The following is a 22,688-nucleotide window of genomic DNA, read 5'->3' as shown; positions in this document are numbered from 1 at the left end:
TTCCCCTCCATCATTGCTGCCTCACCTGCTGAGTTCATCCAGCATTTTGTGTGTGTTGCTCTGGATTTTCCAGCATCTGCAGAACCCCTTGTGTTTATCAAATGTCCGATGGTGCAGATTCCTGGTGAGAGAGGAAAAGTGAACGGAGAGTTGTGAGGAGAACTGTTCTACACAGAGCGGTCAGGACCTGGGGTACCAGGGGAGGTGGTGGAACCAGATATGAAAGCAATGTTTAAGACCACTTTGGCAGACGAGTGAACAAGCAAGAAGTGGAGCCATTATACCCTCAGTGGCCACTTTATTAAGGGTGCATGAGGAATATAATAACGTTTATGTTCATGGTCTGCTGCTGCAGCCCATCACTTTCAAAGTTTGACATGTTGTGTGTTCAGAGATGCTCTTCTGCACACCACTGTTGTAACGTGTGGTTATTTGAGTTAGTGTCGCCTTCCTGTCAGCTTGAACCAATCTGGCCATTCTCCTCTGACCCCACCCATTAACAAATTGTTTTCACCCTCAGAACTGCCGCCCCACTTTTGTTCCTCGCATCATTGTCTGTAAACTCTAGAGACTGTTGTATGTGAAAATCCCAGGAGATCAGCAGTTACTGTGATAATCAAACCACCCCATCTGGCACCAACAATCATTCCACAGTCAAAGTTACTTAGATCACATTTCTTCCCCTCTCTGATGCTCGGTCTGAACAACAAATGTACCTCTTGACTGTCTGCATGCATTGAGTTTCTGCCACATGATTGGCTGATTAGATGTTTCTATTAATTCTATTAATATTAAACCTGCTTCTGATCTGCACTAACCTGTAGCTAATTAACTTCACAATGTAACTTTTGATATTTCGGCTGACAGTATTTCCATTTCATTGAAACTTCGGGTTACCAACTGTTCTTGGAAGCCTCATGTGACTTGGGAGTGTCTGAAAGAACCGTTCTCCTGGTCAGTGGCAAACGGCCAGGGGACGGTTTCGAAACACAAAAGATTCTGCAGTTGGTGGAAATCCAGAGCAACGCACACAGACACATACACACAATGCTGCAAAAATTCAGTCGGTCAGGCAGCATCTATGGAGGGGAATAAACAGTTGACATTTTGGGCCAAGACCAGTCATTAAGTCTGAAGGAGACATTTTGTGTAGCCAGCACCACTCAGGTCCCAAAGCTGTGGATTAAAGCGTTTTAATCTTCAGAGATAGGACGTAAGACATCAGAGTACAATTAGTCCACTCAGCCCATCAGAACTGCTCCGTGGATTTTTTTTTTGTTCTCTATAAACTCTAGGGACTGTTGCCCATGAAAATCCCAGGAGATCAGCAGTTACTAAGCTATTCAAACCACCCTGCCTGGTCTATGGTCAAAGTTACTTGGATCATATTTCTTCCCCATTCTGATGTTTGGACTGAACAACAACTGAACCTCTTGACCACGTCTGCATGCTTTTATGCATTGAGTTGCCACATGATTGGCTGATTAGATATTTGCATTAACAAGCAAATATCTAATAAAGTGGCCACTGAGTGAAGACTAAAAGGAGATTGTGTAATTTGGTATCGTGGCTAGTACAAATGTGGGCGGAATGGCCTGGTTCTGAGCTGTACTTTTCTTTGTTTCTAAAACATACCTTTATTCATTTAAATTATAGGCAGGAAATACAATATGATTGGTAGATGCCCCTTTCTAGATTGATTGTGTCATCAAATCAGCATCTTGATTGTGTCTTCCATTCTGTGCATACTATTTTCATGTGGCCTCTTCTGAGCAGTGTAACCACCAAAGTCAGAGTAAATTTGTGATTTGTATTACAACTTGTTAAAATTAAAGTTTAGTAAGGGCATCAAAGATCATGGGGAGAAGGCAGGAGAAGGCAGGAGAATGGGTTTGAGATGAATAATAAATCAGCTGCAATGAAATGGCCAGCACAGACTCAATAGGCCAAATGCCCTAATTCTGCTTCTATGCCTTGTGATTTAAATATAGCATCCAAGTACATATATGCCATCAAATATTGCCTTGAGATTCATCTTCTTCCGGGCATTTACAGGAAAATAATTACAATCAAATTTATGAAGACTATACATAATCAAAAACTGATCAACAACCAATGTGCAAAAGAAGACTAATTGTGCAAATAAAAACATACAGAGGCATGCAAAAGTTTGGGCACCCCGGTCAAAATTTCTGTTACTGTGAATAGTTAAGTGAGTAGAAGATGAACTAATCTCCAAAAGTCATAAAGTTAAAAATGAAACATTCTTTTCAACACTTTAAGCAAGATCAGTGTATTATTTTTGTTTTGTACAATTTTAGAGTGAAAAAAAGGAAAGGAGCATCATGCAAAAGTTTGGGCACCCCAAGAGATTTGAGCTCTCATTTAACTTTTCCCAAGGTCTCAGACCTTAATTAGCTTGTTCACAATCATCGTTAGGTAAGGCCAGGTGATGCAAATTTCAAAGCTTTATAAATACCCTGACTCCACAAACTTGTCCCAAAAAGTGTGAGAAAGTTTTAAATGTTATGAGAAGTATTGCTGGATGCGACTGTAGAGCAGGGCGGGAAACTATGTACTTAATATATCTAGCTATGATTTGATCAGTTATAGATTATGGTTGTATTGCTTATGGTTCCCGCTGCTACAGCAGTGCTTGGAAAACTAGACGGTGTGCAGTCCAAAGCACTTAGATGCTGTTGTGGAGCTTTTAGGACAACATCAGTCCCAGCATTATGTGTGGAGATGGGAGAACTGCCTCTGCATTTAAGACAAATTCAGTTGGGCCTGCAGTATTGGGTAAAACTAAATGGATTCAATCACTGCTGTCCATCAAGGTGTCTTTTGCAGGGGAAGTCAGAGCGCCAAAGTAAAATTAAAAGATACCCATTTTTAGATTTGGTTACTAACTGGGCTGTGAAATTGAAACTGACTGAGGAAGACATAGTTCACCAAATTTTCTTACCACCCATCCCTTTTTGGCTCTTTCCAGAACCAGAAGTAGATATAATCCTCCCTTTTCAGCTTCAAGAAGCAGTGCAATTTCATCAACGTTGATCACAAATGAATATTTAAATAATAAATGGGGATCTTATCTGAAGATTTTTACTGATGGCTCAGTGGACCCAGAGAGCAGTAGGGCAGAATTTGAGATGTATGTGTCTCAACTTGGAGTTAAGATTGATCACTGGGTTTCAGATGGTGTTTCTGTCTTTGCTACAAAATTATTAGCAATCCTCTGGGCCTTATGGTGGATAGAAGACTCTCAACCATGCAGGGTTATCATCTGTTCGGATTCTGCTGCTGCCTTCGAGTCTATAAAAGGGAGTAAATCAAAAGCTCGTCCTGAGATAATTATTGAGATTCTCTTAGTGCTGTTTAGAGTAGGGAAGATGGGTTGTGCAATTAGATTTTCTTGGATACCTGGGCATGCTGGGGTGGAGGAAAATGAAATTGTGGATGGCATTGCAAAGTCTTCCTTACAGACCGGGCAAGTATAAATTAGAGTTCTCCTAGGCAGAGCAGAATTGAGAAGTGGGATTAAAAAAGGTCTAGAGAAGAAGCGGCAGGAGGATTGGAAAAATGAATTGAGGGGCAGGCATTATTTTTCTAGTCACCCATGAGTTAAAAAGGTCTCAGACTGTTACCTTTTAAGTCGTAGAGATATGGTGAAATTTACAAGACTTAGGTTGGGGCATTGTGGACTAAATTATTATTTAAAGATTATAGGAAAACATCCTACATGTGACTGTGGTAGTCCAGAGACAGTCCAGCATGTTTTGCTGAGCTGTAATCGATACAAAATTGAAAGAAGCATCTTGTTCAAGAGGCTGTCTGGCTTAAATTTATTTTGGTTTTCTATTAAATCTTCGTTTGGCCATCAAGAGAATCAACATCTGATTGAAGACTATTATTCAGTTTATACATGAGACTAGGTTGTATTCGAGAATTTGAGTTCCTTGAAGTTCTATAATTAATTATACATCCTGCAGAGGGCTGTAATATGCCTAGATGCGTCTAAACAGCCGGAAATAGAAGAAGAAGAATCTTGTCCCAACAATCAGCAGCCATGGGCTCCTCTAAGAAGCTGCCTAGCACTGTGAAAATTAAAATGATTGATGTCCACAAAGCAGGAGAAGGTTATAAAAAGATAGCAAAGCGTTTTCAGGTAGCCATTTCCTCAGTTTGTAATGTAGTTAAGAAATGGCAGTAAACAGAAACGGTGGAAGTTAAGTTGTGGTCTGGAAGACCAAGAAAACTTTCTGAGAGAATTGCTCGTAGGATTGCTAGAAAGGCAAATCAAAACCCCTGTTTGACTGCAAAAGACCTTCAGGAAGATTTAGCAGACTCTGGAGTAGTGGTGTACTGTTCTACTGTGCATCGACACCTGCACAAATATGACCTTCATGGAAGTCATCAGAAGAAAACCTTTCCTGCATCCTCACCACAAAATTCAGCATTAGAAGTTTGGAAAGGAACATCGAAACAAGCCTGATGCATTATGGAAACAAGTCCTGTGAACTGATGAAGTTAAAATAGAACTTTTTGGCCACAATGAGCAAAGGTATGTTTGGAGAAAAAAGGGTGCAGAATTTCATGAGAAGAACACCTCTCCAACTTGATTTCCAAAAGGCATAAAGTTAAAGATGATGCAATTCTTTCATATTTTAAGCAAGATTACTTTTTTATTTCCATCTTTAACAGTTTCAAAATAACAAAAAAGAAAAAGGACCTAAAGCAAAAGTTTGGGCACCCTGCCTGGTCAGTACTTAGTCACACCCGCCTTTGGCAAGTATCACAGGTTGTAAATGCTTTCTGTAGCCAGTTAAGAGTCTCTCAATTCTTGTTTGAGGGATTTTCACCCATTCCTCCTTGCAAAAGGCTACCAGTTCTGTGAGATTCTTGAGCCATCTTGCATGCACTGCTCTTTGAGGTCTATCCACAGATTCCCAATGATGTTTAGGTCGGGGGACTGTGAGGGCCATGGCAAAACCTTCAGCTTGCGTCTCTTGAGGTAGTCCGTTGTGGATTTTGAGATGTGTTTAGGATCATTATCCTGTTGTAGAAGTCATCCTCTTTTCGTCTTCAGCTTTTTTACAGATGGTGTGATGTTTGCTTCCAGAATTTGTATTTAATTGAATTCATTCTTCCCTCTACCAGTGAAATGTTCCCCGTGTCACTGGCTGTAACACAAGCCCAAAGCAAGATCGATCCACCCCCGTGCTTAACAGTTGGAGAGGTGTTCTTTTCATTAAATTCTGCACCCTTTTTTCTCCAGACATACCTTTGCTCATTGCGGCCAAAAAATTCTATTTTAACTTCATCAGTCCACAGGACTTGTTTCCAAAATGCATCAGGCTTGTTTCGATGTTCCTTGGCAAACTTCTGTTGCTGAATTTTGTGGTGAGGATGCAGGAAAGGTTTTCTTCTGATGACTCTTTCATGCAGGTCATTTTTGTGTAGTAGAACAGTGCACCACCACTCCAGAGTCTGCTAAATCTTCCTGAAGCTCTTTTGCAGTCAAACGGATGTTTTGATTTGCCTTTCTAGCAACCCTGCGAGCAGTTCTCTCAGAAAGTTTTCTTGGTCTTCCAGACCTCAACTTGCACACCACCATTCCTGTTAACTGCCATTTTTTAGTTATATTACGAACTGAGGAAACAGCTACCTGAAAACGCTTTGCTATCTTCTTATAGCCTTCTCCTGTTTTGTGGACATCAATTACTATAATTTTCAGAGTGCTAGGCAGCTGCTTAGCGGAGCCCATGGCTGCTGTTTGTTGGGACAAAGCTTGAGGAGTCAGGGTATTCATAAAGCTTTGAAATTTGCATCACCTGGTCTTTCCTAACGATGACTGTGAATAAGCCATAGCCCTAACAAGCTAATTAAGGTCTGAGACCTTGATAAAAGTTATCTGAGACCTCACATCTTTTGGGGCGCCCAAATGTTTGCATGCTGCTCTTTTCCTTTTTTTCACTCAAAAATTGTACAAAACAAAAATAATACACTAATCTTGTTTAAAATATTGAAAATAATGTTTCATTTTTAACTTTATGACCTTTGGAGATCAGTTCATCTTCTACTTACTTAACTATTCACAGTAACAGAAATTTTGACCAGGGGTGCCAAAACCACTAGACAGGTATATGGGGGAATTTAAGGTGCGGGGTTATATGGGAGGCAGGGTTTGAGGATCGGCACAACATTGTGGGCCAAGGGGGCCTGTAATGTGCTGTGCTATTCTATGTTCTATATGTTCTAAAACTTTTGCATGCCACTGTAGGTCTTATTGTCTTCCTTGTCAGTTCAAATAATGCACTTCTATCTTGTTGGCTCGAGGTCTTCTGACTGCCCTAATAACTGATTCCCATTGGATGTAGTACAAGGGCTACACAACATCATGCCTTAGGTAACTTCCTTAGTTTTCTTCAACACTGGTTCAAACCAGGTCACCCAGAAACTGGGCCAAAATTAAAAACAGAAAACCTACAGCACAATACAGGCCCTTAGCCCACATAGCTGTGCCAAACATGTCCTTACCTTCGAAATTACCTAGGGTTACCCATAGCCCTCTATTTTTCTAAGCTCCATGTACCTGTCCAAGAGTCTCTTAAAAGACCCTATCATATCTGCCTCCACCACTGTCACTGGCAGCTCATTCCACGCACTCACCACTGGCTGCGCAAAAAAAAACTTACCCCTTACATCTCCTCTGTACCTATTTCCAAGCAGCTTAAAACTGTGCCCTCTTGTGCTAGCCATTCCAGCCCTGGGAAAAGCCTCTGACTATCCACACGATCAATGCCTCTCATCATCTTATACACCTCTATCAGGTCACCTCTCATCCTCCGTCGTTCCAAGGAAAAAAGGCCGAGTTCACTCAACCTATTCTCATAAAGCATGCTCCCAATCCAGGCAACATCCTTATAAATCTCCTCTGAGATTACTTCTGCAAGCATGCCATTGTACACAATACATAGTCTATGTATGATCTCAGTTCAATAGCAGAAAATTCTTGTGTCCACATTCAATTGTTCTGATTAAGTTATCCCACAGAAAGAATCAGTTCATCAAACAGTTCACAAAATGGAGGTTACGGAGGAGCTTCACAAAATGGCAACCTCTATTCCTTCAAGCACATGGCAAGAACAGACAATTGGTTTATCTACTTCCACTGTCCTTGACCCATTCAAATTCAGTGTTTTATTCCATAATTTAATTCCTTCATGGCCAACAACAGCACTCCTTATAAATGTTCTCAGTGGTGGGGAGGGCTTTACCTGTGATGGACTGGGCTGTGTCCACCACTTTCCGTTGACTTTTCCATTTCTATAGAGGTTTGTCAAATTTTTTGATGACGTACCGAATCTGTATAAACTTCTAAGAAATTAGAGATGCTGCAGTCTTTTCTTTGTGACAACGCAATGTGCTGGTTCCAACACAGATCCTCTGATAAGGCAATGCGAAGGAATTGAAAAGTTACTGACCCTCTTCACTACTGATCCCCCAATGAGGACAGGCTCATGGACCTCTGATTTCCTCCTCCTGTAGTCAGTAATCAGTTTTTTGATTTTGCTGAATTTGAATGAGAGGTTGTTGGTATGGCAGCAATCAACGAGATTTTTAATCTTGCTCCTATCTGCCGATTCATCAACGCCTTTAATTTAACCACAAGTGTTGTATTTAATTCATTTTTTGAGAATCTGTGTGTCAATGGTAAGACCAACAGTTACCATTTGTGATGAACTTCCCTCTTTCACTACCTTGCTGGGCCATGTCTCAGTGCTTTCAAAGTGTCCCATTCCAGCGGACTTTAGATTGCAGTCTTTTCCCGTACTGCCTTGTGCCCCTCAGCAGCATTCCCTTGCAGACACCTCAGTGACTTCACAATGCTTATCAAAGTTCAAAGTGAATTTATCATCAAAGTACATACCGTATATGTCACCATAACCAACGCTGAGATTCAATTTTTTTGTGGGCATACTCAGTAAACCCATAATAGCATTGATTATTTCTCTCCAGCTCACCATGGTTGTGGCTCTCAACGTGGGATGAACTGGATTCAAGGCTTCATATGTTCAAATGCAAGTGCCTCTGTTACACACCCAGGTAATACCTTCTTCAGCACAAGATGCATATCGCCATTAACAAGCGTTGGAGTCTGCAAGGGCCTTCCTTGAATTAATCACTTGCCCCTTTCACTTTAGTCACCTGTGGGCAGCCCACAGTTGCTTTAGTATGTTAATCACTCGCGCACACACAGCCTTAAGAATGGGTAGCGCAGTGGCATAACCAGCAACCCGGGTTCAAACCCACTGCTGCCTGTGAGGAATAGTGTACGGTCTGCTCCTGATCGTGTGGGTTTCCTCCCACATTCCAAATTAGATTATTAGATTATGAGGACACGCAGTCCTCTTTTATTGTCATTTAGTAATGCATGCATTAAGAAATGATACAATATTCCTCCGGTGTGATATCACAGAATACAGGACAGACCAAGACTGAAAAACTAATAAAAACCACATAATTATAACATATAGTCACAACAGTGCAACAATACCATATAAGAACAGACCATGGGCACGGTAAAAAAGTTCAAAGTCTCTCGAATGTCCCACATCTCACGCAGACGGGAGAAGGAAGAAAATTCTCCCTGCCATGCCCGACCACAGTCTGACTCTGAGTCCGTCCGAAAACTTCAAGCTCTGATCAGCCTTCCGACACCGAGCACCATCTCTACCCAAACGCTTCGACCCCAGCCCCGGCCACCAGCAGCGGGAGAAGCTGAGGATTTTGGGGCCTTCCCTCTGGAGATTCTTGATCGCACAGTAGCAGCGGCAGTGAACCGGACATTTCAGAAATTTCTCCAGATGTTCCTCTGCTTCTCACGTCTGTCTTCATGAAATCAGAATTGTGCACGGCGTCCTACTTACAGATACGATATCATTTCACCGGAGAGCTGCGCACGCTGCCATCTTCTCCTCCCGCCTATAAGACATCAGAGCAGAAAACAGCCCATCGAATCTGCTCTGTCATTCCATCATGACTGGTTTATTAGCCCTCTCCCCATTCTCCTGCCTTCTCCCCATCACCTTTGAAGCCCTTTCTAATCAAGCACCTTTCAACCTCCACTTTAAATATACCCAATGGCCTGTCCTCCACAGCGGTCTGTGGCAATGAAGTCCACAGATTCACCACTCTCTGGCTGAAGAAGGTTAATTGCTGACATGGGTGTAATTGGGTGGTGCAGGCTCTTTAGACCTGAAGGGCTTGTTACCGTAACACACATCAAAGTTGCTTGAATTTCCAGCATCTGCAGAATTCCTGTTGTTTGGCTTGTTACCGTGCTGTCTCTCGAATGTATATCAAAAATGATAGCTGTGGAGTCCCAGAGCATCACAGCACAGAAACTGGCCCTTTGGCTCATCAATTTCATGCCAAACTGCCTACTCCCATTGACCCACAACCAGACCATAGCGCTCCACACCACCCCCATCAATGTACTTATCCAAACTTCCCTTAAGTGTTGAAATCAAACCTGCAATCACCACCTCCACTGGCAGTTTATTCCACATGTGCGCCATCCTTTGTTAACTTGATTCCTTACTGACCATCGGGGTATATCACCTGTATGTACACGAGATTCTGTAGATGCTGGAAATCTTGAGCAAAGTGCTGGAGGAACTCGGCAAGTCCCAGGGTGGGAATGGGGGCATAATTTTAAGGTGATTGAAAGAAAGTATAGTCGAGAGTATCAGAGGTTTGTGCTTTTACACAGAGAGTGATGACTGCATGAAACGCGCTGCCAGCAGTGGTGGTAGAGGCACATACATTAGGATCATTTAAGAAACTCTTAGATTGGAACATGGGTGATATAAAAATGGAGGTCTATGTAAGAGGGAAGGGCTGGAATAATTTTGGAGTAGTTTAAAAGGTCGGCACAACATCTTGGAGTGAAGGGCTTGTACTGTTGACGTTGAAGTTTCAGTTTATTATCACTCAACCATATATCTAAACAAAGACCATGCTCCTCCAGACCAAGGTGCACAACACAGTACATTTAACTCACAAAGTAATATTACCACAAATAAATTAACAATTAATAAAATATATTCCACAAGATTGACATATTGCATTAGGTGCAAAGTAAATGGTATAACACTACTGGTGCTTCATAAGTGATGATACCTGGGTGATGGCAGGGTGTTCAATTGTCTACAGTCAGGGGGAAGAAACTTTTTCCCATCCTAACAGTCCTTGCCCTAATGCTACGGTACCTCCTACCTGGTAATACGGGATGATAGAGATTGTGGTCTTACATTCTATGTTCTAAGTCAGGCAGCATCTAGAGCGAGGAATTTACAGTCAATGTTTCAGGCGAGACCCTTCATCAGGGTACATATATACCTCTAGTAGACTTAGCCCTTCTTTCTTTTATTTCATAATTTTCCTCCCTGTTCCGCCAGTCACCTCCACACTGGGACCAAGTTACAGTGGCCGATCAACTACGTTAGGTGGCGAGGTGGAGATGTGTCTGTACCAAAGGAGTTGTAAGGCACTTCTTCCCTCCACTAGCCGGTAGGTCACCCCAGGGCGAGGTGAGACACTGTAATCCCCACCACTCCAATCGGAGTCACGTGAAGCCATCAGAGCAGTTGGTGGATGGTTGTATAAGCAGCTGGTACATATCACAAGTCCTGGTTATGCAACCACTGACGCCAAGCAGACGATCTCTGGAAAGTATTGATAATGGCTAGGTCACTCATCTTGTAAAGACTCTGCCCAGAAGAAGGCAATAGAAAATCAGTTCTGTGGAAAGATTTGCCAAGAACAATCATGGTGATGAGACCGTGATTGTCCATGTCACATGGTGGTAATGATGATGAATCAGCTATACTGGATCTGTGCTTCTCTGGATTGTGGTTGGAAACTGGAGCACCTGGGGGAAGTGTGTGTGGGTGGGAGGAAATGGAGGAACAGGGCTTGTTTGCTGAAGAGGAGTCTCAACCTAAAACATCAGTTCCTTATTCCTTTCCACAGAGACTGCCTGCCCTGAGTTTCTCCAGCATTTTGTGTTGGTCACACGGGTCTCCTTCTGCTATTGTAGTTTTGTTGCTTGTTGTGTTCCGTGCCGTTCTGCCGAGCATCACGGGCATGCTCCGTTGGCGGCAGAACGTGTGGCATTTGCGGGCTGCCCCCATCACTTCGTTAGGTTGTTTGAACAAACGACGTGATTCACGGACGCCAAGGTAGTGTAGCGGTCAGTGCGACGCTATTACAGCTCGGGGCGCCAAAGTTCAGAATTCAATTCCAGCGCTGCCTGCAAGAAGTTTGTATGTCCTTCCCACAAATGCCTGGGTTTCCTCCTGATGCTCTGGTTTCAAAAGTACACCAATTAGTAGGTTAATTGGTCATTGAAAATTGTCCTGTGATTAGCCTAATGTTAAATAGGTGGGCGGTGTGGCTTGATGGGTGCTGTAGCTCTAAATAAAATAAATAAATCTGGATCTGAATCATTAGACAGTCCTGGGGTGGGGTGGGGTGGGGTGGGGGGGGCGTGCGGGGTTGGATGGTTCAGGATAGAACCAAGGTCACTGGAACTATGCCACCTTCTTTCGGAGAGACACTGTAATCTTGCTCCATGGCCCTCCAGTATTTCACAGAACAAAAAAAGTTTGAAGTTTTTAGTCTTGAGCTATGCTGACAGGTCGGGCGAAGATAGAGGTGCAAGGCCAACTTTGAGGAATGTGATCACCAGAGAACTGATTGTGGACTTCAGAAAGGGTAATGCAAGGGAACACACACCAATCCTCATCAAAGGGTCAGAAGTGGAGAGAGTGAGCAAGTTCAAGTTCCTGGATATCTATACCTCTCAGGATCTGTCCTGGGCCCAACGTATCGAAGCATTTATGATGCTGCCTATATTTCAATAGGATTTTGAGATTTGCTGTGTCACCAAAGGCATTTGCAAATTCTTACAGATGTACCAAGGTGAGCATTCTAACTGGCTGCTTCACCGTCTGGTATGGGGAGAGGGTGTAAACTTCGACAGCTCCATCATGGGCACCAGCCTCTGTAGTATTCAAGAGATCTTGAGGGAGTGATGCTTCAAAAGGCAGCATCCTTCTTTAAGGCCCCTCATCACCCAGCACATGCCTTGTTCTCATTGCTACCGTCAGGAAGGAGGTACAGGAGCCTGAAGGCACACGCTCAGCAATTAAGGAACAGCCGCTTCCCCTCTGCCATCCACTTTCTGTATGGACATTGATCCCTTCAACACTACCTCAACCACTTTATTATTTCTATTTTTGCACTACTTCTTTAATTTAATTATGTAATATATATATACTCACGGTAGTTCACATTTTTTCTGTTATTGTGTATTGTACTTTACTGTTGCGGCAAAGACAAATTTCACGAAATATGCTGATGATATTAAACCTAGGTCTGATTTTGGTAGAAACAGGGTCTTTTGGCCCAACTCATCCAGGCCAACTAAGTTATCAGAATCAAGATTAATATCATCGGCATATGTTGTCAGATTTGTCTTTGTGGCAGCAGTACATTGCAATACAAAGTAATAAAAAACTGTAAATTATAGTAAGTAAGTACTTAAATTAAATAAGAGATATAAAAAGAGGGGGGGGAAAAAAATAGTGACGTAGTTTTCCAGAGTTCAATGTCCATTCAGAAATTGGCTGGCAGAGGGGAAGAAGCTATTCCTGAATGGTTGAGTGTATGCTTTCAGGCTCCTGTACCTTCTCCCTGATGATAGCAATGAGATGAGGGCATGTCCTGGGTGATGGGTCCTTAATGATGGATGCTGGGGAGGCTAGTGCCCACCCCTGAGATCCCCCTTATACTTTCCTCCAATCACCTAAAATTATGCCCTTTGTATTAGTCATTACTGCCCTGGGAAAAAGTCTCTGGCTATCCACTCAATCATTACCCCTTATACACCTTTCTCAAGTAGCCTCTCATCCTCCTTTGCTCTGACTTACTCAATCTATTCTCACAAGACATGCTCCCCAATCTAGGCAGCATCCTGGTAAATCCGCTCTGCACTCTCTCTGAAGCTTCTTCATCGTTCCTATAATGAGGAGACCTGGACTGAACAACCTGTTCTAAGTGTGGTATAACCAGGGTTTTGTAGAACTGCATCATTACCTGTCAGCTCTTGAACTCAATCCCTCGACTAATGAAGGCCAACATACCATATGCCTTCTTAACCACAATTTCAACTTGCATAGCAACGTTGAGGTGACTGGGGACATGGACCAAAGATCCCTCTGTCCTCCACACTGCTGAGAATACTGCCATTTAACCCTGCACTCTGACTTCAAGATCAACCTTCCAATGTGAATCATTTCAGTTTTCTGGGCCCAGCTCTGCATTCTGCCAATGTCCTGTTGTAACCTACAACAACCTACTGCGCTGTCCACAGCCATGTCATCAAGAGTAACAATTAATCCTGTCTGATATGGCGGAAAGTGACATTAAGTCAGCATATTGGAGTCAGTGCAAATTTTTTGCTGTGCAATCACTTCACCAGTGTCAGTAATACCTTGTATCCGGACAGCACACACAAAATGCTGGAGGAACTCAGCTGGACAGGCAGCATCTATGGAAAAGAATCAACGTTTTGGGCTGAGACCCTTCAACAGGACCCCCCAGAACTCTACTCCTCATCTTTTTTTCTCCAGTCCTGCTGAAGGGTCTTGGCCTGAAACGTCAACTCTTTACTCTTTTCCATAGATGCTGCCTGGCCTGCTGAGTTCCTCCAGCATTTTATGTGTATTGCTTGGATTTCCAGCATCTACAGATTTTCTCTTGTTTGCCTTGTTTCTGGATGATTGATTGGATATCTGTCATATCTGACGATGAGTTTGAAACCAGTGCAGGAGAGTTTTTAAAGTGGAAAAACTGCTGCACTGGGGCAGAACCACTCTCTGAAATTTGAAGGTCCGGGACCAGTGGTATGAGTACTTGTCATAACTGAGGTCTTCCTTCATTGCAGTAGACAACCATGACTTCATCTGGTTGAGAAGAAACCTACTCCTCATCTTTTTTTCTCCAGTCCTGTTGAAGACTGGCTGTAGTTTGGCTTGATCTGGCAAATGCGTATGGTTCTGTTCCCCATGTCCTGATTGAGTTTGCGATGGAATTCCTATGGATTCCTGTTAAGGTGAGGAACTTTGTTATGCAGTACTACAACGATTTCTGGATGAGGTTTTCCACTTAGCAGTTTACAACTAGGTGGCAGGGCTTGGATATTCGAATCCCAATGGGATGTGCGATTTCACCCATCCTCTTTGTGTTAGCCATGGAGGTTATTGTGAGGGCTGCAGAATCAGTGGGACCTGGTGACGCACTTGATGGCGGAGGGGAGTTACCACCAATACAAGCGTTCATGGACGATCTCACCCTTTTGGGTCCCAGCACGAAGACAGTGGAAAATGTATTATCTCGACTGGAGGAGCTAATGGATTGGGGAAAAATGAAGTTCAAGACCAAGAAGTCAAGCAGCCTTGTTCTTAGGCGAGGAAAGCTGGTTGAATTTCATTTCACCCTTCGTGGAGGGGAGATTCCATCCATTCAGGACCAACCAGTAAGAGTCTCGGGCGATGGTACACAGAGGAGCTGAGAGACACCAAGAGGGTTCAAGAGGCAGGAGAACAGATCAGCAGAGGTCTGATGTCTGTTGACAAGTGTGGCTTGCCTGGCAAGTTGAAGTTGTGGTGCTTGCAGTACATAGACTGATGCCACGATAATGTGGCCACTAACTGTCTATGAAGTGGCAATGTCTCATGTTGAGGCAATGGAATGGAAGATCAACAAGTATGTGAAGAAGTGGCTTGGAGTACCGAGCAGCCTCACCAATGTTGCAATCCACAGTAGCCAGACAAAGCTTACCATCCCAGTGCAATCCTTTGTTGAAGAGGTCAAGGTAGCCAAGGTAAGATCATTCTTGATGCTTTGAGACTCAAAAGACCCTGTCATGAAGAACACCCAGCCAGATGAGAGATCAGGCAGGAAGTGGTCAGCCCATGTAGCAGTTGACAAGGCAGAGTCTAGATTGAAGCACAAGCAAATGGTTGGGGCTATCCAGCTAGGCCGCTAGGGACTTGGATGGACAACCCACAAACGGTGGTCATCTTCTACAGGTAAGGAGGGCTGTGAGCTTGTAACACAGGAAATACGAGAGGTAGAAGAGGAGAAGAGGTTAACTAAAACAGCTGGCCTGGCCAAACAAGGAGCTTGGACCCAGAGGGAAAGTGTTGAACAACGACATCTATCTTGGAATGTTCTGTGGCAGATGGAACCGCTCCACATTTCTTTTCTATACAGAGCAGCGTACGATCTGCTCCCAACACCTGCCAACCTCAGCACCTGGTATGAAGGTAAGACAGACAGGTGTGCTGCTTGTGGCGAGAAGGGAACACTTTAACATATTTTGAGTGCACGCAGAGTCAATCTTTCCAACGGCATGTACATTTGGAGACATAATAACGTTCTCAAAGTTGTAACAGAAGCAGTTGAGCAGAGAGTACTGCAGCACAACTTGCCCCATGCTGCACAGAACATCGCATATCATTTGTGAAACAAGGCTCCAAGTCAAGGGTGTACAGCGCAGGCTCACGATCAAGCATACTTTCTTCAGCCAATGATTGGTGTGTCAAGGCCAACCTGGATGGGAAAGGCAGTTTCCCGGAACAAATAGCTTTCACCACATTACGTCCAGATATAATCGTATGGTCTGACACCAGTAGGGAAGTGGTTATTGGTGAACTCACAGTCCCCTGGGAAGATAATTTCGATGAAGCCCATGAGCGCAAGTTAACGAAGTATGCAGAATTAAGTTCAGAGTGCAGAGACAAAGGGTGGAAGGTCTCGTGCTATCCATTTGAAGTAGTCTGTCGTAGGTTTATTGCATTTACTTTCCGGAAGTGGCTGCGTGACCTTGGCTTCACTAGAAGGGAGATCAAGTCAACCAGCAGGGCTGTAGTTGAGGCAGCAGAGACAGGATCAGCACAGGTGTGGACAAGTATTTCCAGAGGGACAGATAGTCAGACAGTGTATACATTTTTTGCAAACCCTTCAGTAGTTGCATAGACACCTGAAGAGCAGACTGTCTGCTGGATGGAAGTGACCAACAACTCTGATAGAGGCAGGTGCCAAGTTTTTAAGCTCACCAGTGGGAGGTGGTGCTTTAGCACTGCTGGCCCACCACTTCGAGGGAGTCTTGATCATAAACGGGCCGAAGCTCCTGAAGACAGGTGGCAGATCAATTGATGCTCCCACTGGTGATATCACAGGACGGTTAACATCTTAGTCCATGTGTATTTTCAATTCTATACCTCTCCATGAAATGTGGCTGTTGCATCTCACTGTTGACCTCATCCACTCAGTCCGCATCACTTTGCATGCTCGGATGGGCATGTTCCCATCTCACTGTGGTGTGAGGCTGCCGGCTACCCTCTCCTGGTTTAACCTGTCCATCGAAGCAATGTCCTGGGGTGTGGCTGCTGTCACACCTATACAGCTACTTGGAGCCACAGGTGAGAGCTGAGTGTCAGTCGGAGACCAATGTGAGTGAGTTGCCCCAGAATGGACACGACAAGCTCCTTCACCAGCAGTGCTAGCCCTCCCTGGACATCTCATACACCCCATTTTGTATCTGGTAAACATCAGAAAAGCTAACTAGGGCACACTATGCACACAGGAACCTGGGGTCAGGAAGACGTAACCATTAGACATAGGAGCAGAATTAGGCCATTCAGCCCATCATGTCCAGTTTGCCATTCCACCATGGCTGATTTATCATTCCTCTCAACTTCATTCTTCTAACTTCTCCCCATAACCTTTGTCGCCCTTACTAATCAAGAACTCATCAAGTTCAGGAAGGAACGTCAACTTCCTTTCTTCCAAGCTCAACCTTAAATATACGCAATGACTTCTCCTCCACAGCCACCTGTAGCAATGAATTCCACAGACTCACAACCCCCTGGCTAAAGAAATTCCTCCTCATCTCTGTTCTAAAGGGACATCGCTCCACTCTGATTCTGTGCCCTCTGGTCCTAGACTCCCCCACGATAGGAAACATCTTCACCACATCCATTCTAACCAGAAGAAGAAAGAAGAAACCCCTTGACTCCGAGTGGAGTCATTGGGACTCAGTCATGACGGCGTTTTCTTAGCAGGCTTTCACGTTTTTACGAGGCCGAGTTGCTAGCTCGACGCTCAACCCAGCACAGATGGAAAGCGCTCTGTGTTGCATCTCGGTGGAATGAGTCTCTGGCTGAATGTACTCCTGTACCCAACCAGTCCATTATGTAGTGGATGGGAGACATTGTCCAAGATGGCATGCAACTTGGACAGCATCCTCTTTTCAGACACCACCATCAGAGAGTCCAGTTCCATACCCACAACATCACTGGCCTTACGAATGAGTTTGTTGATTCTGTTGGTGTCTGCTACCCTCAGCCTGCTGCCCCAGCACACAACAGCAAACATGATCGCACTGGCCACCACAGACTCATAGAACATCCTCAGCATCATCCGGCAGATGTTAAAGGACTTCACTCTCCTCAGGAAATAGAGATGGCTCTGACCCTTCTTGTAGACAGCCTCAGTGTTCTTTGACCAGACCAGTTTATTGTCAATTCGTATCCCCAGGTATTTGTAATCCTCCACCACGTCCACATTGATCCTGTTGTATTTCTATGTTGTATTATAATAATAATAATAATAATTCTGCACTCCACTGAGCATATGCGATTCTGATATGAAGTATACACCACTAAACTTGTGCACAACATCCTGGTACAAGAGGGAAAGCAGCCAGAAGTCATGATACATGTTGGTACCAATGATGTAGGCAGGAAGGAGGATGAGGTCCTGAAGTGTCAGTTTCGGGAACTAGGCAGAAGGCTGAAGAACAGGACCTCAAGGGTGACGTTCTCAGGATTGCTGCCAGTGCTACGTGACAGTGATGGTAAGAATTGGAGGAGATGGCAGTTGAATGCGTGGCTGAGGAGTTGGTGCAGGGGGCAGGGTATTAGATTTTTGGATCATTGGGATCTCTTCTGGGGAAGGTGGGACCTGAACTCGAGGGGGAGCAATATCCTTGCAGGTAGGTTTGCTAGCATGGTCTGGGAGGGGTTAAACTAATTTGCAAGGGGGATGGGACCCGGAGCAATAGAGCAGTGAAAGAAGTGCATAGAGTAAAGCCAGATCTTAGAGGGGCTCTGAGGAAAGAGAAGCAGAACAAAGGGTGTAAAGACAGTAAGGTAGAAGGGCTGAGGTGTGTGTACCTCAATGCAAGAAGCATCAGGAACAAAGGTGATGAACTGAGAGCTTAGATACATACATGGAATTATGATGTTGTGGCCATTACCGAGACTTGGCTGGCACGAGAGCAGGAATGGATTCTCAATATTCCTGGAATGGGGGGGAGGGGAGGAGGGGTGGCATTACTGGTCAGGGATAATATTACAGCTACAGAAAGGGGCTACAGAAAGGGTGGGTAATGTAGCAGGATCCTCTTTTGAGTCAGTATGGGTGGAAGTCAGGAACAGGAAGGGAGCAGTTACTCTACTGGGGGTATTCTATAGACCCCCTGGTAGCAGCAGAGATACAGAGGAGCAAATTGGGAAGCAGATTTTGGAAAGGTGCAAAAATAACAGGGTTGTTGTCATGGGTGACTTTAACTTCCCCAATATTGATTGGCACCTGATTAGTTCCAAGGGTTTAGATGGGGCCGACTTTGTTAAGTGTATCCAGGACGGATTCCTGTCACAGTATGTGGACAGGCCGACCAGGGGGAATGCCATACTAGATCTAGTACTAGGTAACGAACTGGGTCAGGTCGCAGATCTCTCAGTGGGTGAGCATCTGAGGGACAGTGACCACCGCTCCCTGGCTTTTAGCATTATCACGGAAAAGGATAGAATCAGAGAGGACAGGAAAATTTTTAATTGGGGAAAGGCAAATTATGAAGCTAGAAGGCTAGAACTTGCAGGTGTGAATTGGGATGATGTTTTTGCGGGGAAATATACTATGGACATGTGGTCGATGTTTAGAGATCTCTTACAGGATGTTAGGGATAAATTTGTCCCGGTGAGGAAGATAAAGAATGGTAGGGTGAAGGAACCATGGGTGACAAGTGAGGTGGAAAATCTAGTCAGGTGGAAGAAAGCAGCATACATGAGGTTTAGGAAGCAAGGATCAGATGGGTCTATTCAGGAATATAGGGAAGCAAGAAAGGAGCTTAAGAAGGGGCTGAGAAGAGCAAGAAGGGGGCATGAGAAGGCCTTGGTGAGTAGGGTAAAGGAGAACCCCAAGGCATTCTTCAATTATGTGAAGAACAAAAGGATGACAGGAGTGAAGGTAGGACTGATTAGAGATAAAGGAGGGAGTACATTCAGATTGGAGGATTCCACAAAGATCTGTTCTGGGACCTCTACTTTTCGTGATTTTTATTAACGACCTGGATCTGGGGGTAGAGGGGTGGGTTGGCAAGTTTGCAGACGACACAAAGGTTGGTGGTGTTGTAGATAGTGTAGAGGATTGTCGAGGATTGCAGAGAGACATTGATAGGATGCAGAAGTGGGCTGAGAAGTGGCAGATGGGGTTCAACCCGGAGAAGTGTGAGATGGTACACTTTGGAAGGACAAACTCCAAGGCAGAGTACAAAGTAAATGGCAGGATACTTGGTAGTGCGGAGGAGCAGAGGGATCTGGGGGTACATGTCCACAGATCCCTGAAAGTTGCCTCACAGGTGAATAGGGTAGTTAAGAAAGCTTATTGGGTGTTAGCTTTCATAAGTCAAGGGATAGAGTTTAAGAGTCGCGATGTAATGATGCAGCTCTGTAAAACTCTGGTTAGGCCACACTTGGGGTATTGTGTCCAGTTCTGGTCACCTCAGTATAGGAAGGATGTGGAAGCATTGGAAAGGGTACAGAGGAGATTTACCAGGATGCTGCCTGGTTTAGAAAGTATGCATTATGATCAGAGATTAAGGGAGCTAGAGCTTTACTCTTTGGAGAGAAGGAGGATGAGAGGAGACATGATAGAGGTGTACAAGATAATAAGAGGAATAGATAAGAGTGGACAGCCAGTGCCTCTTCCCCAGGGCACCACTGCTCAATACAAGAGGACATGGCTTTAAGGTAAGGGGTGGGAAGTTCAAGGGGGATATTAGAGGAAGGTTTTTTACTCAGAGAGTGGTTGGTGCGTGGAATGCACTGCCTGAGTCAGTGGTGGAGGCAGATACAGTAGTGAAGTTTAAGAGACTACTAGACAGGTATATGGAGGAATCTAAGGTGGGGGCTTATATGGGAAGCAGGGTTTGAGGGTCGGTACAACATTGTGGGCCGAAGGGCCTGTACTGTGCTGTACTATTCTATGTTCTATAACGGCGTTTTTTTAGCAGACTTTCTGGTTTTTACGAGGCCGAGTTGCTAGCATGGATGGAAAGCGAGCAAGGGAGTCGGCTGGATTCGAACTCGGGAGCCTTCGCTCCCAAGTCCGGCGCTGATGCCACTACGCCACCAGCCGGCAATTCTAACCAGGCCTTTCAATATTTAGTAGGTTTTGATGACATCCCACTCGCCATTGTTCTAAACTTCAGTGAGTATAGACCCAGAGCTGTCAAATGCTCATCATACTTTACCCCTTTCATTTCCAGGATCATTCTCGTGAACCTCCTCAGGAACCACTCCACTGTCAGTACATCCATTCTTAGCTTAGGTCCAAAACTGCTCGCGATGCTCCAAATGCAGATTGCCTAATCCATTATAAAGCACTAGCATTATATCCTGAAATGTTACATACTGCTGTTGACTGGTGTTGTCTTAATTATTACACAGTCCATATCTTCATCATCCCTCTTCTCTTTTCTTCTCAGAACTCTGCTCACACGGTGAGAACGACCGTCTGTGTGAAGAACTTGGCCAGATGCCGAGGCCTGCCTCTGAATGCACGACAGAAGTTTGAAATCGAACTGTCAAATTCACTACTTGCTGGTACTTGGATACCTGGTGACTGCCGTCTCCGTTCTCGTTTGTCTGGCATGCATTGGAAATCACCTGCCTCACAATGCCGCTTTTTACTTTGTGTTTAACCCATTTCAGTTTGATTTCCTATTCACATATGTTGACCAAAGGTGTAAGGTGCTCCTTCCCTCTGCTGGCATGCAGGTCACCCCTGGGCAAGGTGTAGCACCTGCTTAGCCCCCTGTCAGATTCATGGGGCATAAATCCTGATTTTGTGGCCATTGACAATTGACAACAGCCTGGCAGACAATCTCTGGAGAGTATTGATAATGGCTGGAATCACTCGTTTTGTAAAACAACTCCCCAGAAGAAAGCAATAGCAAACTACTTCTGTAGAATTTGCCAAGAGCCTATGACCATGATCATCCGCATCCAACAACATGGCACATGATGATGATCATGATTCCCACTCCCACATGTCTGTCCACGACTTCCTCTACTCCCATGATGAGGTCAGACTCAGGCTGGAGAAGCAACACCTCATATTCTCTATGGGTTACCTCCAACCTGATACCATAAATTTAGATTTTCTACCTTCAGGAAATTGCTTCCCCAACCTTTTCCTCATATATTCCACAATCTGCCTCCCCTCTTACCTCTTTGCTTATCTTCACCTGCCCATCACCTCCCTCTGGTGCTCCTTCTCCTTGCCTTCCCTCCATGGTCAACTATTCTCTCCTATCAGATTCCTCCTTCTTTAGCTGTTTCCTTTTCCACCTATCACCTCCCTGCTTCTCACTTCATCCAGCCTCCTCCACCCAACCACCTTTCTCCGACTTCACCTATGGCCTGGCAGCTTCTTCTTCTCCCCTCCTTATTCTTTCCCTTTCCTTTCCAGTCCTGATGAAGGCTCTCAGCCTGAAACATCAACTGTTTATTTTCCTCCATAGATGCTACCTAACCTGCAGAATTTCTCCACCATTTTGTGTGTGTCTGTTGTTCTGGATTTCCAGCATCTCGTTGCCTATGTTTAACTGCAGTGCTGGAGACCAGTGTTGTCAGTGCCTGCAAAGCAGTTATCAAGAGGTGCCGAATCCTACATCCTAAGGTACAATTAACCTCTGAGCAAAATCTTTCTGTTGCCGCACCTGCTTGGAAGAATGAAGAATGTCTGTGGATTCAAATAAAATCTGTACAACACACTTTGTCATCCAGCAGTATGATGATTCAAGTTCAGAAAACTAAAATACACACATCGGCTGCTTTATTAGATATCGCTTGTATATTTCTGGTCTTCTGCTGCTGTAGACCATCCTCTTCAAGGTTCGACATGCTGTGTGTTCAGAGATGGTCTTCTGCACCCCACTGTTGTAATGCATGGCTATTTGAATTACTGTCACCTTCCTGTCAGCCTGAAACAGTATGGTTATTCCCTTCTGAACTCTCTGATTGACAAGGTGTTCTCAGACACAGAACTGACACTCACTGGCTTTTTTTCCTTTTTCACACCATTCTCTGTAAACTGTTGTGCATGAAAATCCAACAGAGATCAAATTTCAAAGTAAATTTAGTACATATACGCCATATGTCAACCCTGGGATATTTTCCTTTGCTGGCATACAATAACCATACAAGAATTAATGAATGACCGCACCAACTCGGGGGAACTTTGTGCAAAAGATGACAAACTCT

At 44.3% G+C, this 22,688-nt stretch overlaps 1 protein-coding gene across 3 annotated transcripts in view; it reads left to right on the top strand.

Annotated features, from left to right (window-relative positions):
* LOC140190004 (DLA class II histocompatibility antigen, DR-1 beta chain-like) overlaps positions 1-22,202 on the top strand; it is a 38,221-nt gene extending 16,019 nt beyond the window's left edge. For 2 of the 3 annotated variants that reach the window (XM_072246392.1, XM_072246391.1), the window contains exons 4-5: positions 8,023-8,109; positions 20,909-22,202. In XM_072246392.1, coding sequence (XP_072102493.1) covers positions 8,023-8,109; positions 20,909-20,997 — 176 coding nt within the window. In that variant the 3' untranslated portion in view covers positions 20,998-22,202. The remainder of the gene's footprint in view (positions 1-8,022; positions 8,110-20,908) is intronic. The other variant, XM_072246393.1, reaches the window with a different exon arrangement.
* Positions 22,203-22,688: the final 486 nt, after the last annotated feature.

Source organism: Mobula birostris, chromosome 29 (assembly GCF_030028105.1).
Source record: "Mobula birostris isolate sMobBir1 chromosome 29, sMobBir1.hap1, whole genome shotgun sequence".
Taxonomy (NCBI): domain Eukaryota; kingdom Metazoa; phylum Chordata; class Chondrichthyes; order Myliobatiformes; family Myliobatidae; genus Mobula; species Mobula birostris.
The sequence above is the reverse complement of the archived record's forward strand: the minus strand, read 5'-3'. Positions and strand labels throughout refer to the sequence as shown.